This window comes from Eretmochelys imbricata, chromosome 17 (genome assembly GCF_965152235.1).
Source record: "Eretmochelys imbricata isolate rEreImb1 chromosome 17, rEreImb1.hap1, whole genome shotgun sequence".
Taxonomy (NCBI): Eukaryota; Metazoa; Chordata; order Testudines; family Cheloniidae; genus Eretmochelys; species Eretmochelys imbricata.
The window spans coordinates 2427241-2450332 of NC_135588.1; the positions used below are offsets into that span (position 1 = coordinate 2427241).

The 23092-nt window shown below is 58.2% G+C and overlaps 1 protein-coding gene across 2 annotated transcripts in view; it reads right to left on the reverse strand.

Annotated features, from left to right (window-relative positions):
- Positions 1–9597: 9597 nt before the first annotated feature.
- Positions 9598–23092, reverse strand: part of SSH2 (slingshot protein phosphatase 2) — a 134721-nt gene continuing 121226 nt past the window's right edge. For both annotated transcript variants that reach the window (XM_077836337.1, XM_077836338.1), the window contains 2 exons: positions 17612–18452; positions 9598–15510 (listed from right to left, as the gene is read on the reverse strand). In XM_077836337.1, coding sequence (XP_077692463.1) covers positions 13483–15510; positions 17612–18452 — 2869 coding nt within the window. In that variant the 3' untranslated portion in view covers positions 9598–13482. The remainder of the gene's footprint in view (positions 15511–17611; positions 18453–23092) is intronic.

Here is a 23092-nt window from a genome sequence, read left to right on the forward strand (position 1 = left end):
GGCTGGCGGGAGATGGGGGGATCAGCGAGGGAGCAGGCCCCCAGCACCATCACTCCCCTCCCTGTCTGGCCTCCCCAGCCATCCACCGGCCTCGAGTCCCCAGGACACAGCAGGCCCCTGCGGGCTCCAGCCCAGCAGAGCTGTGGGGGAGCCCAGGGCCGGACTAGCAGGGGAGCTGGTTTGGGGCCCATGAGAGGAGCTCTCTCTGAATGTGGATTCCAACCTCTCCCCTCCCCAGGCACCTCAGAGGGTCTGGCTGGTGACAGCAAGTGAGCGGGGTGAAGAGGCTGCTTGGTGTCTGTGCCCCATGCCAGGGCCCACCCCACAGAGCAGGTGCTGGGAAGCAGCCTGCAGCAGGGAGTTCCCATAGTGCCAGCCCCCCATCCCAGCTGCAGCAGGAGCTCTGCAAGAACCCTTAGCTGCAGCACCGCGCCTCCATTAGAAGACCAGCAGAGGCAACACCTGGAACTGAGAGAGATGCTGGGGAGCCAGGCAAAAGGGAGCAGGGAGCATCCCTCCTCAGGCTTGCGGAGCTCTGCTTCCCCTGACCCCATCCTCTCTCCTAGGACAGAGCAGAGGGACGGAGCCCAGCCCAGAGAGCAGGTGCAGCCCCATGGGCCTACAGGGCTCTGGATCCCTACTGCCCTGGGTCAGCCCATCGCCCCCATGGTCCCACGGCCACTGCCCTGACCATACCCCAGTCCTGGTCAGGCAATTCCATTCAGACTCCCTACCACCAGGCCCCCCACAGCCTGTTGGATCAGAGATTTTGCATCACTTCCTTCCCCAAACTGCTGGCAGCATTGCTGTGTAGGTATTAAACAGCCACCACATTAGCCTTCAGAGGTGGCTGCATGTGAGTGGTGGGTAGATGGTTTCCCACCCCAACAGTTCTCGTCCGGAAAGCCCAGGGACATGGCCGGGGGGGGCCTCCCTTGTCTGGGTGGATGCAGCCGCAGAGCATCACCGCCATCCTGGCAACTGTGAAAGTGACAATGCTGCCCCCCCAGCCATTCCCTGGGGGTCCCCAACGGTGCCCCCTGGTGGGAAGCGTCAGCAGCACCGTGGTGTTGGAAGGCACCGTGGTGTTGGAAGACAGCATGTCTCCTCAGCAACACCAGCTGCTGCAAGCGCATGGTCCTGCGCTCTGCGCTGGCCTCCTCGGGGCTGGAGCACCCAAGGAAACAAAGTACTGGGTGCTCAGCACCCACCAGCCGGACTTGGGGGAGGGCGGAGAGCAGCGAGCGGGTGAGGGCCTCGGGGAGGGAAAGGAGTGAGGGCAGGACTGAGGGGGAGGGAAGAGGTGGAACAAGGGTGGGGCCTTGGAGGAAGGGGTGGAGTGGGGGCAGGGCCTCAGGGTGGAGCACCCGTGGGGAAAAGTAGAGGCTGGCCCCTATGGCTGGCCTCCCATAGAATTGAGTCAAGGGCAGGGTCTCGGGCCCGATTTCGAGGTGCTCCGCGGCCTGGGCTCAGCGTACCTAGAAGGGCCTATGGCTCCGGGCTGGGCACTGAGGTCCGTAACTCCAGCCCTCAGGCCCGTGGAACTTTCTACCACCGGGGCACAGCCCGGCTGGGCAGCAAACAGAGCGTCCTGCGGGGCCGGTCCCAGACCGCGGAACAACCCCCCAGGAACTCAGGGCCACCCCAAACCTCCCCAGGGGCTCTGCTCCCACCGGCCTTCTCTGACACAAACCCAGAGCAGGGGGGCCGTACGGGAGAGGAGGAACAGGCTGCTCCGCCACTCACACAGCTCTCTCCCTGGGGAGAAGAAGAGAAAGAAGGAACCACGGGCTGTCACTGGACAGCGCTCGGACACTGTGGTGATGAGGGTGAGCCCTGCAGAGCAGGGCAGGGGGCACCTGAGATATGCAGTGGCCTGGGGCTACAGAGGCCACTGGCTCCCATGGTGGGGGGCTGAAAGGGCTGGGAAGGTGGCCACTCGCCTGTAAGCTGTCTGGGCTGTGTTCGTACCGCGCCTGGCACAGGCGGTCTCCGGGTGCGACCGCCACGTAACCAAACACAACAGGGACTGCCAGGGGCGGAAGATGGTACAAAACGGGGGGAGGGCAACCTAAGGGGTGGTCTTTCTGCGTGAGTCTGCCTTGGCGTGCCAGCGTGCTCGCCCGCCTGGCCCTCCTCGTGGCCTGCCATGGCTTTGCCAGGCCTGGCTGCTTAGCCACATCCCATCCCCGAGGGAAGGAGGGAACCAGGATTCCCTGGAAGCCATCTGCTGCCAGGCTGCTGCTGGGCTCCGTGGAAAGCTGGCATACCCAGTCCGGCATGGCCCCACACGGGGCAGTGTCCATCCACCTGCCCCTCTGAACGCTGCTTCCTCTGGGGGGCTGATGTTCTCCGCCAAGACTAATCCATGCAGCAGGCCGAACCCCGGGCTAGGGGCAGCCATGAAATCGGACATTGCTCTCAGCCCCTGGCCTGTCACGCTGCACTGGGGCTCTCTGCCCAGCCCCCTTCCCATACCCTGCACTCCACTCAGGGCCCAGAGGAATAAACCTCCCAGGGACGCTGAGCCACGTTAGACCAGATAATGAACACTCAGCCTTCCGCAAGCTCCTAGTGCCAGCGCGTTGCCCCACGTCACCCCCACTTCGCAGGTGGGGAAACTGAGGCAAGGGAAGGGACGCGACTTGCCCAAGGTCACCCATCAGGCCAGTGGCAGGGCCAGGAATTAAACCCAGGTCCCAGCTGCACGTGCCCTTTGGCCCAGCGGTTCATTCATTCTCCTGTCAGCACTGGGGCGAGTGGCCTGCACAGGCCTGGGCCAGGGGGAATCATGCCCATCTTTACCCCAGGCTCGGCCCCCCCGGACCTAGGCTGAAGGGGCACCTCACCCTACGCAAGGCTGGGGCTGCAGAGCTGTGGGGGGCTCTGCTCTGCCCCCCCAGTGCAGCGTGCGGGACTCTGGGGTCACCCCCAGCTCGCAGCCCAGCCAGCCTCCCTCCCTCCGCACTGAGCACAGGACCCAAGGGCCACACTGGCCGCATGGCACCCGGGGGCCGCGCCTGCCCACGCGCCGACATCCTACAGACACCGCTGGGGGGGGGCACAGTCCCAGCACCAGCCACCCCCCCGCCAGCCCTGCGCCCCTGGCATCCCCACCACACACAGCACCTCCTGCGTCCGCCCCCGCGGGGCCCGGCAGGATCGGGGGGCATGTCGGTGATTATCTGCCCTGCTCCCAATTCAGTCCCGACGGCAAAGCCCCGCCTGCCCCCAGGAAAGGGGCCCTGGGCAGCTCCGCAGCCCGGGGTCCCGCGCCCTCCCCGCGCCCCGGGGACCCTCTGCGGGCCCCGCTCAGCCCGGACGCCGCAGCAGCTGGAGGAGGAGACGCTGCGGCGGGGGACGAGCCAGGGTCACTGTCCTAATATAGACACGTCTCCGCCAGCCCGGGCCTGCGGGGGGGGGCCCGGACCGTCCGCACGGGGACCCCGCGAGCCGCGCCGGGCCGGGCCGAGCCGAGTCGAGCCGGGCCCCCCACCCAGCCGGGCTGCCCGGGTACCGGCTGGCAGCCCCCCCACCCCCAGCCCAGCAGCAGCTGCCCGGCCCCATGGGGCGGGCGCGGGCCGGGGCCCCTCTCACCTGCTCCGGGGCGGCGCGGTGCGGGGCGAGCTCGGCTGCAGCCCGCCGGGGCGGCTCGTCTCGGGCTCCGGGCGGAAATGGACGAAGCGCTTCGTGCGGCTCCAGCCGGCCCAGCCCGCGGCAGCTGCTGCCAGCCACGTGCGGCCGCGCTCGGGGAGCCGACAGCTGCGGGGCTGGCGCGGGGGGGCCGGGCAGAGCCCCGGCGGGGAGGGGCCGGCTGGGCACCAGCTGCTGCCCCAGGGAAAGGGCTGCTCCCCACCGAGCCCCAGGGAAAGGGCTCCCCCCTCCAGCTCCCCCCCCGAGCCCCCCCAGCTGCCCCCCAACTCTGCCCTCCAGCCCCAGGGAAAGAGCTGTCCCCCAGACTCTCCCCAAGCCCCAGGGAAAGGGTTGACCCCCAGTGATCCCTCCCTGCAGCCCTAGGCAGAGACACAGTGGGATGCCCCCCTTCTGGCGGGCAGTGCCCAGCAGCTATGGGGTGTAGGGGGACAGGCTCCTGTCGGGGGGGGGCTCAGGAGGACGGAAGGGGGTGGTCCTTTGGAACCAGAAGGCCCCTGCCTGGCTGGGTCCGCTCAGAGGGTTTGGGTGTCATCCAAACAATCCACTGGACAAACCTAAGAGCAAATTGCTGGTCCCCCCCACTCCCGCTTGTCTGAGTGGGGCCAGCCATGGGGGGGGCAGTGAAATCGTTATAAGAGCCAGCAGATGGGCTGTGGCTTGTGGGCTACAGCCCCGGTGTTGACTGCCGGGACCCCCACTGACAGCTGGAGCTCATGGGGCGGGAGGCTGGATGGGCAGACGGGTGGCAGCAAGCTCTCAGCTCGGCCCCAGAGCAGACAGCCACGAGGGGCCAACGCACCAGACCGTAACGACTTTCCCCTCCCACCTCCATCACGCCAAGGGAAATGGAGGCACAGGGAGCAGGGGAGTGTGACAGGGTCACGGGGGAGCCAGGGGCTGGCAGGAATAGAGCCCCAGAGCCCCACCTCCCCATCTCTGCTCCAACCACCAGGGATGCCACTCGTGCGGGCACATGACCCGAGTTGCATCCCCTGCTGGCTCCAGCAAGCTGAGCACCCAGAGGGGAAGGGGCAGCATCGGGGGCCTGCACCACCAGCCAAGCAGGATTTTGACCCTGCAGGGATGCGTCCCAAGCCCCAGTGGAGGGAAGAGGGGATTGCTGTGGGAGCAGAGGGCAGGGATATGGGGAGCAGCCACTCACCCCTTCCCCGAGCAGCGTTGGGGTCACCGCAGCAGCTACAAAGAAGGACGGTTGCTGGTTGCAGCAGCTCCTCACAGGGAGGGGTGGAGGACACAGCCCAGCACTGACTGGCTGTCAACACCTGTGATGGGCCAACTCACCCATGGGTCCCACCCCAGCAGCCAAGCCCCCCACAAGGCACTGGAGAAAGTGCAAACCCTCCCAGCCAGCCCACAGCCCAAGCATGGCCTGTGAGACCCCATCAGGGCAGCTCCTAGAGCCCCCGAGGCTGGCGACTCTCAGGCCCTGACAGACAAGGCCAAGGTGTGGGGAGCAAATGGAGGTTCAGAGCAGAGCCAGGAGAGAACCCAGGTGTCCTGCTCCCAGGGCCTCTCCCTGGCAGTGCTGCCCTGCACGGGGCTGGGCACTGGTGGGGGATAAGCCAGGGCTCAAAACGTGCCGGGAAGCACTACTCCGGGTCAGAGGGGCCAGGGGGAAGGAACAGGCCCAGGTCCCCTGCTGGGCACAGCACAGCCAGAGCCCTTGGCCAGGGTCCTGGTGCCAAATGGCACCAGCGCAAGGCATTCTGGGAGAGCCCGATGCTACTGGGGCGCTGTCTGCTTGGCTGCAGGCCAGGAGCAAAGCCGCAGGCAACAGCGTTCCCGGCACGCCAGCAAACCCTCAGCCCGGCAGCCGCCCCGGGGGATTAAGGGGATTGTGGGGCTCAGGCCAGCCAACGAGGGAAGCGATGCCCTGGCTACGAGAGTGGCAAGGGCCCTACAAGGGCACCGAACACAGCTGCATGAGCATTGGCCGAGCTGCACAGACCCAGACCTTTGGGGACTGGGTGAGTGGGAACGAGACAGGACGGGCATGCCCCTAAACTCTCCCACTCCCAGCACCTGGCCCGGGCCGGCACTGCTGGCGGAGGGCAGGGTCACCTCAGGAGCTGCGCCAGCCCCCGAGGGATAAGGGCAGAGACCCTGGCCCTCTGCTCAGTAGGGGCAAGGGGACTATGGCATGGAGGCAGCACCTGGGCCTGCCCTTTGCTCTCTCTGCTGACCCTGCAGCAGGTGGCTACTGCAGAGGTGCCCCCCAGGCCAGCAGGGACATGAGGGCCCTGGCTGCACAGGAACCGCCCTTCTCCTGTCTCCCACCTGGCTCCCAGATTGTCCGTGCGGACACCTGTGCTCTGAGAAAAGCCTGATGGCGCCCAGTGCGTGGGTTTCAGCCTCCTCTGGCTCTTGCTGGCCCAGGCAGGCCGCACAGCCGCCAGGGCTGCAGGAAGGCCAGACCTCATGTCCCAGGGTCAGCACAGCATGGGGGAGGTAGGAATGTTCCCCTGATGCCAGCCTGGCATTCAGGGAGCAGGTGAGAGGACAGGGCCATGGGAAAGCCCTGACCACAGCCCCTCTGCCACAGGCACAAGGGAGTGAGTTTGGAGCCAGCTCAGCCCAGCCACCCCCTTCCATCCCACTGCTCTCCTCTGCGCCACCTGTTTGCCAGCCGCTGCAGCAACTCTGGCCCTGGCATTAGCACCGGGTGAGCCAGTGAGAGGGGAGCTGGCCCTAGGGCAGGGGCTCGGGATCTGCCACAAGGGGGCAGCAGGCAGAAGAGACTATGCTGGGTAAAGGGATTTGCTGAGGAAGCTGGACCATGCAGGGTTGTGGGCAGGGAGCCTGGCTGTGAGGGGCCCAGAGTGGCAGGCTGGCCAGGGGCCAGCAGTTTGGGTGGCTGGGGAAGGGGTCTGGCCCTGCAGCTGAGGACCCGGCCCTCACCTGTGGACCCATTGGAAGGAAGCACGGCAGCGGCCAAGGGGAGGGTGAAGGCTGATGCTGGAGGGCAGCCAGTGAGAGGAGGGGCTGATGCCCATTGGGGTGTCGGGGGGGTTGTTGGAAACCTTTTTGCCATGCTAGTGATTTAGTTTGGGGCCCAGGGTGAGGATTGGATGCTGCTTTCTAGTGTAGTGGATTTGTTCTGGTGGACGTTACTTTATATTATTGGCCCCGCCACCGTCCTGAGTTTTTCCTTGCTAACATTGGAAGGTTTTCTCCATGGGGCTGGGGTGCCTCCGTCTCCCCCCACAGGCAGAGCCCTCCAAGGCCTGGGCGACTGCACAGCTGCTTGGCCCACTGTGCCTGCCTGGTACCAAAGGCAGTGACCTGGGAGCAGCCCGCCAGGGAGTTACCCAGCAGCCTAGGGCAGAGAGGGGACGGGAGAGAAGGACCGAGGAACAGCCACTTGGGCAGGAGCCGTTCCACGCCTCCTGGGCAGACCTACGCCAAGAGATTTCACAGAGGGCACCAACGAGCCATCAGGCACCTTGGGGCTGCTGCCCTGGGCCAGATGGGAATGGACTGTTGGGGGGGAGGGGAGGGAGGGAGATCCTTGCTCCGCAGCCACCTGGCTGCGGGGGACACAGGTGCCAAACACAAGGCAGTGGAATCCTCCCAGCTGCCCAGGGTAAAGCTGACAGCAAGGGCCCAAACAGCAGCAGTACCTGGGGGTTAAGGAGGTACCAATGCACCATCCCTCTAAGCTGGCAGCTCACCCCTCTTGCAGCAATGCTGCTTGCCACAGTGCCCCAGCCTTCCTGGGGTGGCAGAGCCCAGGCCAGAGGTACGGGCCTGGGGCATTGCATGAGCCTTGCCCCAAGAGTAAGGCAGGAATTCTCACTGATCTCCCTCCCCAACCCGCTCACCCTTGGTCTTTCTGCCTGCAGCCTGCGCCATCCCGGCTGGAGAGCTCCCGGCCCAAGCAGGCCGGCTTTCCTGGCGTTTCCTTTGTTTCCATGGCAGCACGGGCTGCATTAGCGCTGTGTGGCGGAGGCTCCTTGGGGTGGGTAACAGGGACCTGCCTTTGCCCCCTGCCCTGCCGGAGGGACTTGTCCAAAACCAGAAACAGGCTGACACCCAATGCTCGGGGGTGGGAGGAGAAGCTGCTTCCTGCCCTTGCACAGCTCTTGCTCCACACGGGAGCAGTTCTTTCCCAGCAGCGTCCTCTCGCCTAGGCCAGCTGGTATCGAGCCCACCGTCCTCGCACAGCCGCAGGGGAGGCTGGTCCACGGCGGTGTTCTAGGCCACGTACAGCAGGGAATAGAGCCGGGGCAGCACCCCGGACACACTTCAGGGGGGAGGGGGGGCACAGGCTTAGAGGAGGCCAGGCCAGGCGCTTTGGGTTAAGCGAATCCCCACCAACTCCTTTTCTGGGATGTTTTGTGTGGGAGGCTGGTGTGTGTCCTCAGCCCAACAGGGCCGCCATAGTGCAATCAGCCTGTAGGGCACCTGGAGGACAAACATGAGGACAGAGGCCAGTGCCCAGCGACAAAGGAAAGGAGTAAGAAGGGGAAGGTCGCCCACGTGTGATTTGCTGGGGATGCATTTTGCTCTTACAGCTAGAATCCCAGTCCTTCTCCTTGGTATGCAAGTCCAGACCCCACCAGGCCCCTAACAGGGGCCCTGCAACACCTCAGTGCTTCTTAAGCCTTTGCGTTTAACAGTTTGGTTTAACCACTGTTCCCTTCAGTTCCCTCCTCTTCCCCTTTGATCCACTAGCCCAGTCGCTGCCTTTGGACAAGCTGCAGAAGCCAGACCCCTCCGTGGGCGGCTCCGAGTGCCAGCCGTACCCCAGCTAACAAGGGAATCCTAACGCGGCTGGATCGATGCCTCATCCCTGCAGGATGGATCAGGAAATCAGGGCGGGAGGAGGCAGTGATCCTTTCTTAATTAAACCCAAAGCATGCAAGATAGCTGCCTTGTGCATTTCCTCTGCCAGATCCCCAAGCACGCAGCTCAGCCCTGTGCAGATCCCACCCCTCCCTGACGTGCAGCTGGCTGCCAGGCTAGCAGCGCTGCCCAGAGCTCCCCGGGAAGGAAAGGAACTCACCCGGCTGCAGGAGAAATGTGCATGTCGTGATAGCCAGGGCATCCTGGCCCTTTCCGTGACAAGCTCTCCAGCGCAGCTTGGGGGATGTTAGTTCGGTGTTGGATTGAGAGGAGCGTGCCACGGACTGAAATCACCATCCCCGCCAACTGCTTCTTGGGCGCCTCCCATCCCAGCAGGGACCAGGCCTACCTCTGCTTAGCTCTGAGCTCTGCTAGGGGTGTCAGCTGCAAAGCAATGCAGTGAGGGACAGGAGTTTGGCTGGAACAGTTCCTGTGCTGACTTCTCTAGGGCACCTCCCCCCTAGGCCTAGGTAAGGGCAGTCAGGACTGACGGCAGAGGGCCAGGATTCTCCTCCTTGGTGCACGGGTTACACCCAAGGATTTCCCAGGTGGTGGTGAGGGGAGATGGGGGTAAGGGCATGTTTCAAAGCACTTCACACTGGCCTGCCCCTGCTCCCAGGACTCCTGCCAGTCACAGCCGGTCAAGGTGCTACAGACCCCCACCCCCAGCTCAACCATGCTCTCATGGGGCCACGTGATCTTTTGCACTTCCCCACAGCAGAGGGCAAGGAACCCATGGAGCAAGCTGCCAAGGGAACTGGCGGAGCCCCCATCTCTTGCTGTCTTCACATCAAGACAGGATGCCCTCTCCTGAGAGATCTGCTTTAGCCAGTGCAGGTCACATGAGCTCAACACAGGAGAAACCGGATGAAATTCCACAGCCTGTGTTAGCTGGGAGGTGAGATTAACACGGGCCGTCACGTAACAGAGGCCAGCCTGCCAGTGCCTGGCTAACAGCACCCTGCTCATGCTCACCACCCCTGCCCACCCTGTGAGCAAGATGGCTCATGTTTAAGTCCCATGAATCCCCACGGTACCAGCCCCCCCCCCCCCGGAAACTGAGGCACCCACACATGCTTCATCCTGAAAATAAAAATTTATTCAGTAACAAGAACATTGAATCTGCACGTCCGTGCAAGAGTTCACATTTCCAAACAGCCAAGCACGTGGGTACAAGTCTGGGACCAGGGAAACATCCCAGTGGCGGTGGAAGATCAGGGGAGGGTACAAGACGAAGCGCTGTCCCCCACACCCCAAAGTCCAGAACTCTGTTTCCAGCTGTCTCCGAGCACCTTCCTGGGGCCCCTGCAGGGGAGTCAGCCTGGCTGTGAATTCTGGAGCAAGAATGGTTCCTACAAACCCATGCACGTAAGTCACATTTGTAGGAAAAAAAACAACCAAAAGGCACTGGCACCTGCATCAGTGCCAACCAAGGATCTGGCTGTGCATGGGCTGAGCCCCTCGCTGCCATCCAAAGGCAAACTTGGCTGCTCTAGCCTCCACCCCAGCACCAGCCTCCCAGCTGCAAGAGAGGTAAAGCCTCGGCACCCTTCCTGTCTCCTGCACCAGCCAGGCTCCTGCAGGTTCTCCTTCAGGAAAGGGACGTGGCATTCTTTTGAGCTGGGTCACCCCACATCTTGGGAGCATGTCACTCACTATAAGGGGTAGCGTCACGCGCCCCCCTCCCAGAGAGGCTGCGCAATGTAAGGAACCTGAAACTGTATGCTGAGGCGTGGTTCCTGCCCCCGGGCACGTGCATGGGGGGCGGGGGTCAGATTCCCTGGCACAGCCTGACGGGCGGGGCTCAGGCTCTAGACAAGCGTGTACCAGCTTAAAACCCACATCCTGATCTCGGCTGTAGTCTGGAAGGAAGCCTGAGGTGTCCCAGGAACAGAGCTAAATCCCACCCTGCTGAGAACCAGAACCAGGGCCAACCTCAGCACTCGGATGAATGCCTGGAATATGCCAACACGACTGAGGAGAAGGGGATTTTTTTTCTTTTTTACACGTTTTCTTGAGTGGCTCAAAGAAAGCTATGCATCAATGAGTGCAACAGACCCGTTCACTTTTCACCCACATGCACACACGATCCAGGAGGACTGAACACCAGGGCACCCTCCATGCAAGGCTCGCCTGGCTGGAGCTCAGGGGCAGACGGAATGGCTGAGATATTGTCCAGAAATCAGGGGCACACTGTAAACAACTTATCCTCCAAGAGCTTTGCAAGAGATCAGCGGAACGGCTGCTTTGTAGAGAAATGCCCATCATTGTTTATTAAACATTTGGATCACAACCCCGCTCATCAGTTACGCTGCTCAGCGATGGGGGACTGGAAATGCTGCGTCCCCTCAGCCAGGAAGGCACCTGCTCTGCCCCAACCTTTGTTAGTTCCCAGACAGATCACCTGGGGTATCTTGGCTAGGCCAAGCTGTAACCAAGACAGGCTCCCAGCTCCCATCCTCCAGCCAGAGGCCACCAGTGGGCGGAGAAGCCACTACTCAGTCAGGCTGCGCTGGGCTAGAGTGATGGGTGGGTGGATTCTGGCCTAGCATCCCGGTGCTGTGAACAGGCTGACGGCTTCACGTGGCCCAGCCAGAATAGCTGGGCCCGCGCTTGAGCCATGGGTGCCCAGCACCCCAACAGACCACGGGGAAGGGGCAGGTGCCAGCTCTGTGAAGAAGCCGAGCCCTGCGGCAAGATTCTCTTCAAATGCCCCATTCCCTCCTCCCGCGGGGACGCTTCCTGCAAGCCAGCTGCTGGTTTGTTGGCAGGCTGTGTGCTTGGGATGGCAAATGCAGCTCTGTACGTTTGCCATCCGGCCCTGGGCTGTGGAGAGTGCAAACAGGGCATTTCCCACGGTCGTCCTCACAGAGCAGCCACAGACCCTTCCCAGTGCTCCACGGCACATGGTCTGCATGGGCCGGCGTTTCAGCCACAGCCCCTTGGAAGTTCTGGGCTCCTCTCGGCCACCTGCTTCAACAGGACAATCGCTGCTGCTCCGCGATGAACTCTGCGCAGACCCTGGTGCTGCAGGACTGGCCCTGCTGCCAGGCGCGAGTCCTGGCAGGACCCAACTGAGCTCTGCTCTCAGCGGCTGCAGCTCTCCATGAGTCATGGTCACTGCACATTTCACATCACCCTCAAAACTAGTGTGCGCACAGCACCTTCGATCCCATAACGGTGCCTGGGCAGGGCTCAGCCCCCCCGCGACGAGTGGCTGCTAAGAACACCCAGTGGTTTTGCTAGTTACTTCGGTTCTGGCAGGATGCGTAGCCAGCGAGGTTAACAGAATGCCATCCCCCACCAACAGCCCCCTGGAGGCACCGCCAGGACTGCAGGACGGCGAGTCAGTCCTGTCGCTCTTCTACAAAGAGCAAACTAGTTGTAATTTGCTAGAGGGAACATTTGTGAAATGCGCTGCTATGGCCCACTGGAAACCAGCCGCCAAGGATCAGCTCAGCCCTGCCCTGTGCTCACACTCTAGCAAAACTGGCTGAACCTCAGAATTGGCTCTGAAATACAATCCTGCCATTCTGCAGTGGAAGAGGGTAGGTAATGTTCTCCTGCAACAGGGGCTCTTGCAAGACGGACACATCATTTGGCAGAAGCGGGCAACGGGCTCTCACTTGCTGAGAGGGAAGACCGCTTACAAAGGGAAACCCACTCAAGCATTTGTGCAGAGGCCAATGAACACCACTCAGATGGATTCCGGTGGTTTTGTTTTCCAGTTTACAGAATGTCCTTTCAAGAAAACAATGTAAGAAATAACAAAAGTTATCTAGATAAATACTGTATGTACACAATTTAGGGGGAAAAAGGGAACTTTCAGACAAATCACTGCTCCAGGTTAAGTGTTAAGGTGAGAGCAGAAAGAGGGGAAACTTCATGTAACAATTAAATCAGCCTTCCCGTTTGAGAGCCAGCTGAGTGTGTACGTGAGTGTGGGGAGAATACCTCAGGGAGCACTAGGAAAAGAACAGCCCTGGGTGGGGGAGAGAATGGTGAACAGATGATATGGCCATTAATGCAAAAGGCCCACAGCAGTATTCAAGTAATGAAAGGGTTAAAACCCTACAGAATTGTTTGTTTTAAAAGAACACACGTCAGTTCCCCCGCTCCCCCACATTGCTGCTGTTAAAACGGGTTCTTTTAGATTATGAAATTCAAATGAATTTGGCGGCCCCAGGGTCGGAGCAAAGAAGAGGCTGGCTCTGGGAGGGATTGCTGTTTGAAGTCTCTAACCACACTGGTCACGATCAAGACACCTTGTACATTTTGGGTTTTTTTGTTTGTTTGTTTGTTTTTAATCACATTGGAGCCACTCCCTGGAAACAAACCATGCAATTTTGGGCAAGTTTGTGTTCCATAGTTGGAGCCACAGCGAGAGACTGAAAAGTGCAGCCCAGCCATCAGCTGCCTTTGGGCTACAGACACAAGCCAACCAGACGGGTTTGCGCTGAGGCAGGTTCAGAAGCAATTTGTCACTGTTGGGGAGTTCTAGTTAGCTTGAAGTGGATCAAAAAAAGCCACAAAGAGATCTTGGCACAACCTTCATATTTACACCAGCTGCCACAGCTAGCACCAATTTGTGTGTGTGTGTGTGTGTGTGTGTTCGTTCAAGTTATTTGTGACTTGGTTCCAATCTAATCTAACCCTCAAGATTTCACCACAGAGAGATGAGCCAACTGCCAACAGCAATTGTCACTTACGAAAGGTGTTCTTTGAAAACAAAGAATATTTGAGGTTATTTGAGTTAAAAATAATTAAAAAAAAATAACAAATGGTCTTGCAGTCAGCGTCCCACACAAAAATACAACCCAAATCTACATGCGCCAGGAACAGTAAAATGACAAAATATATAAAATTAACGAATAAAGTGCATGTTCCTTACATATTACACCTGCCCCTTGTATGAACATCAGAGGTTTTGTTTAAAAAGAAGTCCCAGCTGAGGGCTTAGGATCACATGGTATTATAGAACGAATTGCTTGTCCGCTTTTTGTCGTTCGCCTTTTTTAGTCTCCTCAGAGGGTGAGTTCTACCGTGTTGATGTCTAGGTGCTACAGCCAGTCTTTGAGCCGGGAGCCAAGAGTCTAGTACCTTCGTCTGTAGCAGCGAAAGACCCTCTTCAGAGCTAGTCAATCTAGGATCTGTGCTGGGACACAAACTCTGCGGAGCTGAGCCGAACTCTTTGGCATACTGCACCGGCAGCCTCTCCACTGGCTGGCTCTGGGCAATGCACTCAGTTGTTTTAAGCTGCTCTACAAAATGCTCGGTGGGCTTTGGATCCTGGCGAATACGGGGAGAGGAGGCACAAGGCTTTTCAGGTAGGCCTTCCAAGCCATGCTCTGGCAATGCCCCACGCTTGCCTTGGCCAGTCCTGGGGGAGGCGGGCAGCAAGTCAGACCGGGTCAGGCCGGCATGGGAAGAGGCTGACTCCCTTTCGGATAAGTCATCTTGAGAGAGTTCCAGGCAGCCCAGCTTGGCTAAAGATGCCGAGCGTTTCATCTGGGACGGCGTGGTAAGCCCCGCTTGCCGTACCTGGGCCTCAAGTTCCTTCGCACGCTGCTTCACTGAGCCGGGAGTCTCACTCATGTCTTTGATGCTGGGGCTGCTGGAGCTGTGGGGGAGGCCGCAGGGGGGGAAAGAGATGCCCATGGCGTCAGTGTGGTTACTGAGGAAATCTAAGTCCTCGTTGCTCAGCTCCATGAAGGCACCATCACTCGCCCCGCACAGGACGTGCCCGTTCCTTGAGAGGCTGCTCGGTGCCGCTGGCTCATCGTCCGTGCTCGTGCTGTGCTCCATAACGCCCTCCAGATGAACTACGCGTTGGTGAGAAAGGTAATCGAGGCCTGCTAAAGGCGAGTGTGTCACCTGGCCAACGAACGAAGAGGTATCCAGGTTAATCAGTGCTGCTCCGTACTCTTCCTCGGGACTGCCCAAGGTGAAGGTGGCCCGCCCGAGCTCCTTGTGCTCTAGTACTGAAGGGTTAAGCAAAGGCAGAGCATCTGGATGTATAGGTGCCATCTCAGTGCACACCGAAGGGTTCAGGTTTTCATCTACTGGAAGTAACACCGCTGCGTTCTCCAGCACGCCCTGCTCACAGCTGCTGTCACGCTCATGGAGATCAGGTGGCGTGCCCACGTGGGAGTACTCGATAATTTCTAGTCTCCTGGGGAGGTGACCAGGAAGGGCTGGCTCCCCGGAGCCATCCAATGACACCACTGTCCTGCGCACATCCTGCTTGGCACCAGGCTCTGCCAGCAGAGACTCCTGAGCAGGCTGCACAGGGCGAGGAGTGAGTGGTGGCGACAGGTGCGTGTCAGCCGGCGGTTCAGGGCCATGAGGCAGTGCACCCTCGGCTGCTGGGCTCTTGTCACTCTCGTTCTCTCTACGGGCAGGATCCAGCTCCCAGGACAGTTCCTCGGTTTTTCCCTTTGGTGCAAGCTCGGCAGCTGCAGAATCATTCTTGGAATTCTTGCGAGTAGGTAGCAAGCACGTGGGGGGAACGTGCTGGTGTTCTTGCTCCTGTCTCAAGCGCTCCTCGAATTCCAAGGTGGCACGTTTAACAGACCCCGGACACCACTTCGACCCAGGGTTCAGACCCTGCACTCGAGGCTCCTGCTGGTCTTCTGCGGGATCGCTTTCTTCCACATCCGACACACAGGTAGGTGGCTGGAAGGTGGGAGCACCTTCCTGGTCTGGTTTTGGAAGGTCTTTTGCTGTTTCCTGCTGTGCCATGCAAGCTCCTTTGCTCTGTTCAGCCTTGCCAGGGTTATTTTCAGATGCCCAGACCACCTCTACAGGCAACTCATGGGCTGTATTCCTCTTTGGTGCTTGGGCATGGTTGGCTGAGCCCTCCATCTTCTGCTGGCACGGTCCTACGCTCTGGTTGATGGATTCAATTTCAGTTATGATTTCTTTCACAGAGATTGCATTTTCCGAGTGGGATCTTGTGAGAGGGCCCATGATGGTCAGTTCGGAGATGTCCTGCAAACACAGAGAGACTTATTACAAAATGCAGGCAGCCTTGCCAACAACACACCTGCAGTCAGACAGCCTGAACCGCAGTGAACACACATACAAGAAAAAGAAAAAGCCCCCAGTGCTAATGCAGAGTAGTGGGCACCAAGATCTCACTCCAAGCAGAAACGACTGGGGTGCTCACGACTGGAGCTGTTCCAGAGGCGCTCAGGTCTCAATAAAACTTTCCAGCCAGGATTTGCCACTAGCCTAAGGCATTTAGATGCCAAACTAGCTGAAATGCCAGGAGATTTAGGCACCCAACTTCCATGTGCTTATTACTTAACACGCGTTCGAAGGCAAAACTCAGGTCATTTAAAAAGAAAATAAGGATAAGAGTGAGAGTTCTCACCCTGTACAGAACAGGAATGAAGATGACGATGGATTGCTTCAAATCCAGCCGCCAGGATATGTATGCTAAAGGCCCTTGTTGGAGTCTAAACGTTCCACAATTTCCACTGGAGAGTAGCTCGGGATGCTAGAGCAGAGACAGAGCTACCAGTACGCTGTCAATTGTGCCTTGCAGGTACTGGACTGAAATATGAGGCAGAACCAAAGAGGCTCAGACCAATATGGAAAGGAGGCAACCAGTGCTGTACTAACCAGAAGAGAAAACTATTTAAGTAAAACCATTTCCCAGGAAAAAGCAGGTCTCGGACTAACCTAGATCACAGTTAGAACTGCCAGCGGGGTCTGACTGGAGAGAGAACTAGGGCTGATTTCCAGGACCTGCTTTCACTTAGCCCAGCAGAGAAAGGGAGCAGGAATTCAGAATGTTGGGAGTTAAACTACGCCAGCCACATGTCTCCTGGGGTGCACCACCGAGCGTCATGTTTATCACACTCTGATATCTCACAAGGGACAAATTCAACGGCCATTAGTAGCAACTCTTTAAGTGAAAGGTGAGCAGAGAAAATCAGCAGCCATAATAGCCAGCCCTTCAGCTGCTTCGGTAAGAGAGTCTAGATCCCATTCAAGATCTCAACAATTTACATATAAAAAGTGTTCTCTTGGACATAACCCCCTCGAGCTTGCTAAGGACACGGGCTACCCTTCGGCCAGCGAGCTGCAGTCCGAGACGTGAGTGGAGAACTGTCTGCAGCACTTACTACATTTAAAAAATCCTCACTGGAAGATAGAAAATCGAATAAAACTAACAGCTGACGAGAGCGAGCATGCTCTGGAAGAAGCGGCCAGAACGCCACTGCTGATCAGCCACAGCCCATGAAGACACAAGATGATTAGGTCTAAAGGGCTCTAGCTTCCTATCAGAGGGCACCTAACTGCAGTGTCCTGTTAGCCCACCTGTGTCTTGGCCCCCTGAGCAGATGCACTATCGTGCAGACATTACATTCATTTTTTTGGGGAGGGGGTTCATTTACTCATGAAAACGAACCACCGATAGCACTAGTCACCCAATCCTGACCTGCAGCTCCCCTCACTTGTATTCCAGCGCTGGGCTCCGCGCACACAGCTCTGCCAATGCCTTTCAGTCCTGCCCTGCTGCTCCCCCGCCCCCCCAGCTACTCCGAGTCTGGAGACCCCTTCACACACCTCTGCTGGGGCAACTCAGCCCTGACCCGCAGCCCCTCTTCAGTTCTGTTCCAAGTTTTGGATTCGCAGCCTGTAGTTCTGCCCAGGCTCTTCAATGCTGACCTAGGGCTGAAGCCCCTCCCTGCTTTGCTAGCCCAACCATCACTCCCACAGCTCTACCATCATCCCGACCTGCTACCCCAAGCCTGGAGCTTCCCACCCGAGAACGTTGCCGATCGGGTCAGGCAGTTTGGTGGTGTTTATGATGAGGACAAAGAACTGCCCCAGATGCGATTCCCAGGCTAGGGGCACGTGCTCGGAGTTGAGAAGCTCACAGTAGTTGTACTACCACCAGCTTGCTGGTCTCCTTATGCAAAGCTTTACATCGGAGAGTTTATCAATGCAATTGACACATTAACTGGAAGGCCAGAATGTTGCCCGTCTTTCCACTGCATTAACCATACAGCAAGAGAACCATACAGCCATCAGGAACGTTCAAACAGCAGTCCATAGGAAAGCAGCAAGCCGTGGTTACCTCTGGTTGTTCCTCATCTGTGGAAGACTCTTCCGGTGCTGCAGGGGAGTTGCCTGCAGAGCTATGCCTCTGGGTATCTACAGCAGTCTCTGCTGGCAGCGCCTCCGGCACAGACATCTTGGAGACCCCGTTCCTCCCGCCTCCCTGCTCGTCCATCCTCGAGTGGGAACAGGTGTGAGACCGGCTCTCTTGGGACAGCTCCTCAAACTTCTCTAGGGCACTGAGGAAATCAATCCTGTCTGTGGTTTCAGGCTGGGAACTGAGCTGTGGGCTTGGAGAATTCTGATCAGGCGACCCAGGAAGGTCTTTTAAACAAGCCGTGAATTCCTCCATGGGTACCAAATGCACGTTCAGGTCAGTTTTAAGGGCATCTGTCTCTAGATCATCCACGGTCAGATCAGGGAATGCTGTAGCCATCTCCAAAGGCTCTGCAAGTTGCATCAAGGTCTCAGAAGAATGGCAATTATCCAAGGGAAATTCCGACTCATCCAAGCAGCACCCTGCCGGACACCCGTTGATGTTATTCAGGTTCAATTCGTCCTCTATTTGTTCAGCGCGGAAGCCTCTGGCTGTGAACTCCAAATGGATCCTCCTCTCTTTGGCACAAAGCTCCTCGATCGTGTCCGTGTCCTGCTGGAGCAGACGGTCCACGAGTGGCCCCACGGAGAAGACGGGAGATGCAGGCTGGTGGTTGTCATTTGCCGTGGGCTCAGAGAGCTGCTCTGCGGAAGTGGTGATCTCCTTTTTGTTCAGCTCCATCCCGGACTTGCAGATCGGCTGGTGGTGCTCCGAGAGGTCGCTGTCTGAGTGCGACCGCCACAGTTTGTTATGCCGCTGTTTGCTGCGGGAGAAGAGAAACGTTTTAGTCACTGTCAGAAACCACCTGCGGATCACACATGCTTAAAATACAACCCTGGGCCAAACCCAGGTTGGCTTAAGTGGGGGGGCTGCTGCCATGGTAGCCTCTGGGCCAGATGCAGCGGCGACAACCAGTCCCTTCCATTAAACGTGGTCAAAGTTGGTCAGAAAATGAATCCACAGGGGCTGAAGTGGCCTGGTTAGTGCAGTCGGCACTACTCCAGCATTGCGGGCGAGCTGGTGACTGCAGCACGGTAGGAAAACCAACCAATAGGAAGGGGTAATACAAAGCAGGCCTCTGCCCTCTGAACTTTCTGCTCCCCACACCCCCCAACGCCTGCAGCGGCAAACTCTGGCCTGCAGGGAGTGGGTGCCGTTGCAATGGACTTCAGAATATCCATCTGTGTAAATGAGCACAGGGGTGTAAGCCATTTACATGCACGGGCCCCCGTGATTTGTGCGGGCCTCATGGAACTCTGCTGAACTTGGTCCTTTCTTTGACCCTAGATGATGGATAGGTTGGAAGGGGAGAACAAGCTGCAGGGCACCAGCCGGGGGACACTCAGTGGGGTACGTGGTGGGCCTGGAACAAAAGGATGCCTGATTTCCCCTCTAGGCTCCAACACCCCTGGGGCATGCTCTGGTAAATAACTGAGCTATGGAAACCAGAGAACGGTGTGGGGGCTGGGACATCCTGCATGGTTACAGGAGGCCAAAAATAGCATCTTGTTTGCAGGACCGAGGCCCAGGACAGCCACCCCCTCACTGCTGGAAAACATCCTTGGGAGGGTCCCAGCAGTCACACGCTCGAGCGAACGTCAACTGTTGCTGTTCCATCAGCAGCACCTGTTCTGAGACCTGTTGTGTCCGGGGCCCTCACAATGGGGCGATTTCTCCGAAGTGGAACCAGATCAATGAAAACACACAACCAGCCCTGCGCTGCGCTTTAGAGATTTCCCTTCCTCCACTTGCTGCACTTTCACCGGCTCCCCCTAGGAGGAGAGCACACACTGCACCACGCTCAGCTCCCAAGGACGCTGCAGGCAGCCAGCCAAGTCTGTGGATGCCCTACTGCAATCCCACCTCCCAGTCGCCTGCTTGTGTGCAGAGATCCCAGCGAGCGCGGTTTGGCTGCTGAGCAGAGGTACACTGGTTAGCTAAAACAGCAGCAAAGGCCTAACAAGGCTGCACGTTGCTGGTGGGGAATGCCCTACGGCTAGGGGGCCTCACAAAATGACCCAGTGCAGAGTTAGACTGCAGACCCAGCAGTCAGGCACCAAGAGTCAGTGTGTGTGAAATGGGCCAGGACCGGATCCCCTGGGACGGTGGGGAGGGCTACGAAGGGCCTGTGTAGGGCCCCAGTACGGCTGTAAGATACACGCTCTTGGTTCCCGCTGGGCACTGACCCAACAAGCATAACCTGGAGACGGAGAGTATTTTATCTGCAAATATTCGTTAGTGCAATGAAGTAAAGCAGTGACTACCGCTCCTGGCGGTCACCATGTATTCCTTCTGTTTATGAAGGATGTTGGGATCACGGCATGAGCTGGGTCTCAGGAGGTCAGAGCTCCATGGAGGGCTCCCTGCCCGGATGTCCTTGGGCACACTGCTTTGTCTCTGTGCCCCAGTTTCTGTAAAATCCTTCTCAGGCACACTGCCTGTCTGGTTACATGCAAACGCTTTAGGGCCTGGACTGTTTCTCACTATCTTCCCGTGTGCAGTCCAACGCCCAGCACAATGAGCCCTGCTTGTGACTGGACCTTGTCTAGACACTACTGTCACACACATCGGGCAGAGCTTTCTGGGCAGTTCATGCCCCGCCTCTCTAGTGACTGTGTGATGAACTCTGCGCGTGTTTTATTTTGAAATTCAAATCACCTGTTTGCAAGAGCAAACTGGATTTGCCGAGTGTTTTATCTGCCTCCAGCAGAGCCCGAGCCCAGGCAACAGCAATTCTGGGGCACGGTCAGGGTCGAGCAGAGCAAGCGGGTGTGGGCACTCAGGTGGGATCGCTGGGAGCAGCTGCAGTGAAAGTCTCTCATTCCCCGACCTGTGTCTTGGGCTGGAGCTGGGCAGCGTGAAAGGAGCTCTCTCAGGCCCTGAGGGTCAGTCACTTTCTCGGGTAGCTGGTCCCCCGGCCGGTGGCCCCAGGTGGTTTGGTAAAAGGAACGTTCAAGCTGCACAAGGCACAGCACGGCCCTCGGGCTCGGCCCCTGCCGGAACGCACGCTGTGGCAGCGCGGTGCCCAGGCTTGCTAGGAGGGAGAGGAGAGTTTAATGCGGTGAAGGAAAGGCTCTGGCCCTGCTGCTAATGGCTGACAGCTCCAAGGAGCTAAACTTCCCTGCTGCTGTGACAAAAGGAGCTATGGGGCTCCGTGTTTACGGCTGGAATGCAATATCCCGCTTACCACGCCCCCTTCACCTTCCCAACAACCTCGCCAGACAGTCCAAGCACAGGGCTCTCCTCACAAGCCCTCGACTCCACCATCTGAGCGCACTCAGAGAAGTACAGATCTGCTTGTTACCTGCCTTGGGGTAACACAGCAAACAGGCCTGGGGGCAGCTCGAGGGGAGAGCCCAAAGCTGCAACGAAAGAGGGCAGAGAAGCCTTCTGGAGCTGTGAAAGCAGAGAGCAGGTGAGGAGTGCGTGGTGCCCCGGGGTTCTGCCTGCCACTCTGCCCAGCATGGCACTTAGCTTGCCCCAGACTGGTTAGCCTCGTGCACTGAAAGGCCTCACTGATAACCCAATTCACGTCGTTATGCTGGGGACTTGTCCAGAGTGGGCAGAGGCTCGGCAGTTGCATGCCCGGGGTGAGGGTGAGCCACGCGCTGCAGGAGTGAAGGTGGCATTCCCATATTGGTTACGAATAAACTTGTCCATGTCTAGCACAGAGAGAGCAAAGAAGAAGAAATCAAGACTCATCACGCAGAAGTTTCCAGGTGTGCTAGCGGCTGCCAGACAAGCTCACTCGGTCACCTAGATTCGTAGAGGACCTGAGGAGGAGAAGTACTAGCCACACACCAAGCACGATTGGTTTTTAAAGTCTTCTGTTCACCCACGCGCTGCGACGGGAGGGAGCAGCCACATGGCAAACCCTAGAGACACAGCGTGTACGTCCGGGTTCCTCTTTACGGAGCGGGACAGGCCAAACATCTCACAGCTGGATCAGTGTGGTGCTCTGCTCATCTGACACCACCACGCACATTTCCAGGCTTGCTTCATCTTGCTCCGGCCTGAGCTGCACACTGACAATGCTGAGAAAGCTGATGATGTCCTAACGCACTGATAACTGCCCAGGGATTTCATCTGCAACCACCTACCAACAGCCGGTAGCAGAGGAGGGTTCCAGCACCAATACTGCAGCCTGGCAGAACACCAAGTATCTTTTCCTTCCAGCAGGTCAAGTCAGGACATTGTTTAACACCTCCTTTATGGGGACGTCCAGAAAACATGCATTACTGAGGTCTTTTTACTCCTCAGCTGACAGGCCTTGTGTTACAAAATCCCCTGCCATACCTTACCTCCCAGCTGAGCTGAAAATGTCATCCAGGAATAAACACTTGATGTTTAGAGTACAGAGGAAAGGGGCTCCCCCCACTGACTGCAGCAACCATTCCTCAACAAAACGGCCCTGAAGCCAAGCCAGATGTTGGGCAAGCATGTTTCTAAAAGGCAATGGTGATGCTGAGATGATTGGGCCGTATTTCGTAGATGGCAGAGAGGGGGACTGGTTTCCTACTTAGCCATGCTGTAAAAGCTAGTGGAATCATTTGGTTCTGTTGGTGCCTAGCTCAGAGTTTGGAATTGAGTTCTGGGACACTTTTGGCTTAGAACCAGCGTTGGACCAAGCCTCGCCCTAGAGCCCTTATTATGCCACTGGCTGTTCAGACTGATTACTCAGCTCCCCCACCCCCACGGGGAGCTTCAGGGGACTGGCTAAGGCTCCCCATACAAATGGAGCACTCTTCCCAACCCCGCTCCTAAGGTAATGATGAATTTGCGCACCGATGAAGGGGAAGCACTGAATTAATCCAGTGGAGCCACTCATGTGCCTGTGCCTTATTTTATACTATAAGTAAGGTTAAGATTTTGGCATGGGGATTTTTATTAAAATTCACGGGCAGGACATGGGCAATAAACCATAAATCACTGAAGCCCAATGCCCGCACAGGAATGGGGGGGAGGGCAGCCCGAGCCCCGCACAAGGATGGGGGCTGGCAGCCTGAGCCCCCCATGAGGGTGGGAGGGAAGCGGGGGTGGCAGCCAGTGGGGCTGAAGCAGAAGTCACGAGTTCTGTTAAAGGCATGGAATCCATGACCAGATTGTATTCCCCTTTATAGCAGAGTGGAAGCATGTCAGAGACAGCATTCTCAAGCACACACTAATTCTGAATGAGGCAGGAACACAAGCACCTGCCTGCAAATCTGCTGGGCCGGCCACGTGGTCAAGTCAGACAAACGCTCAGGGGCTCTTGAAACACACTGACGGCAGAAAACAAACATAATTAAACCAAGGCCCCGAACCCCAGCGCACATGGTACAAAAACAGGATCAAGGCTGAATGTCAGCGACCACAACACGCAGTCCGGGACTACACCCTGCTGTCAGCACAGCTGTCTGTGGC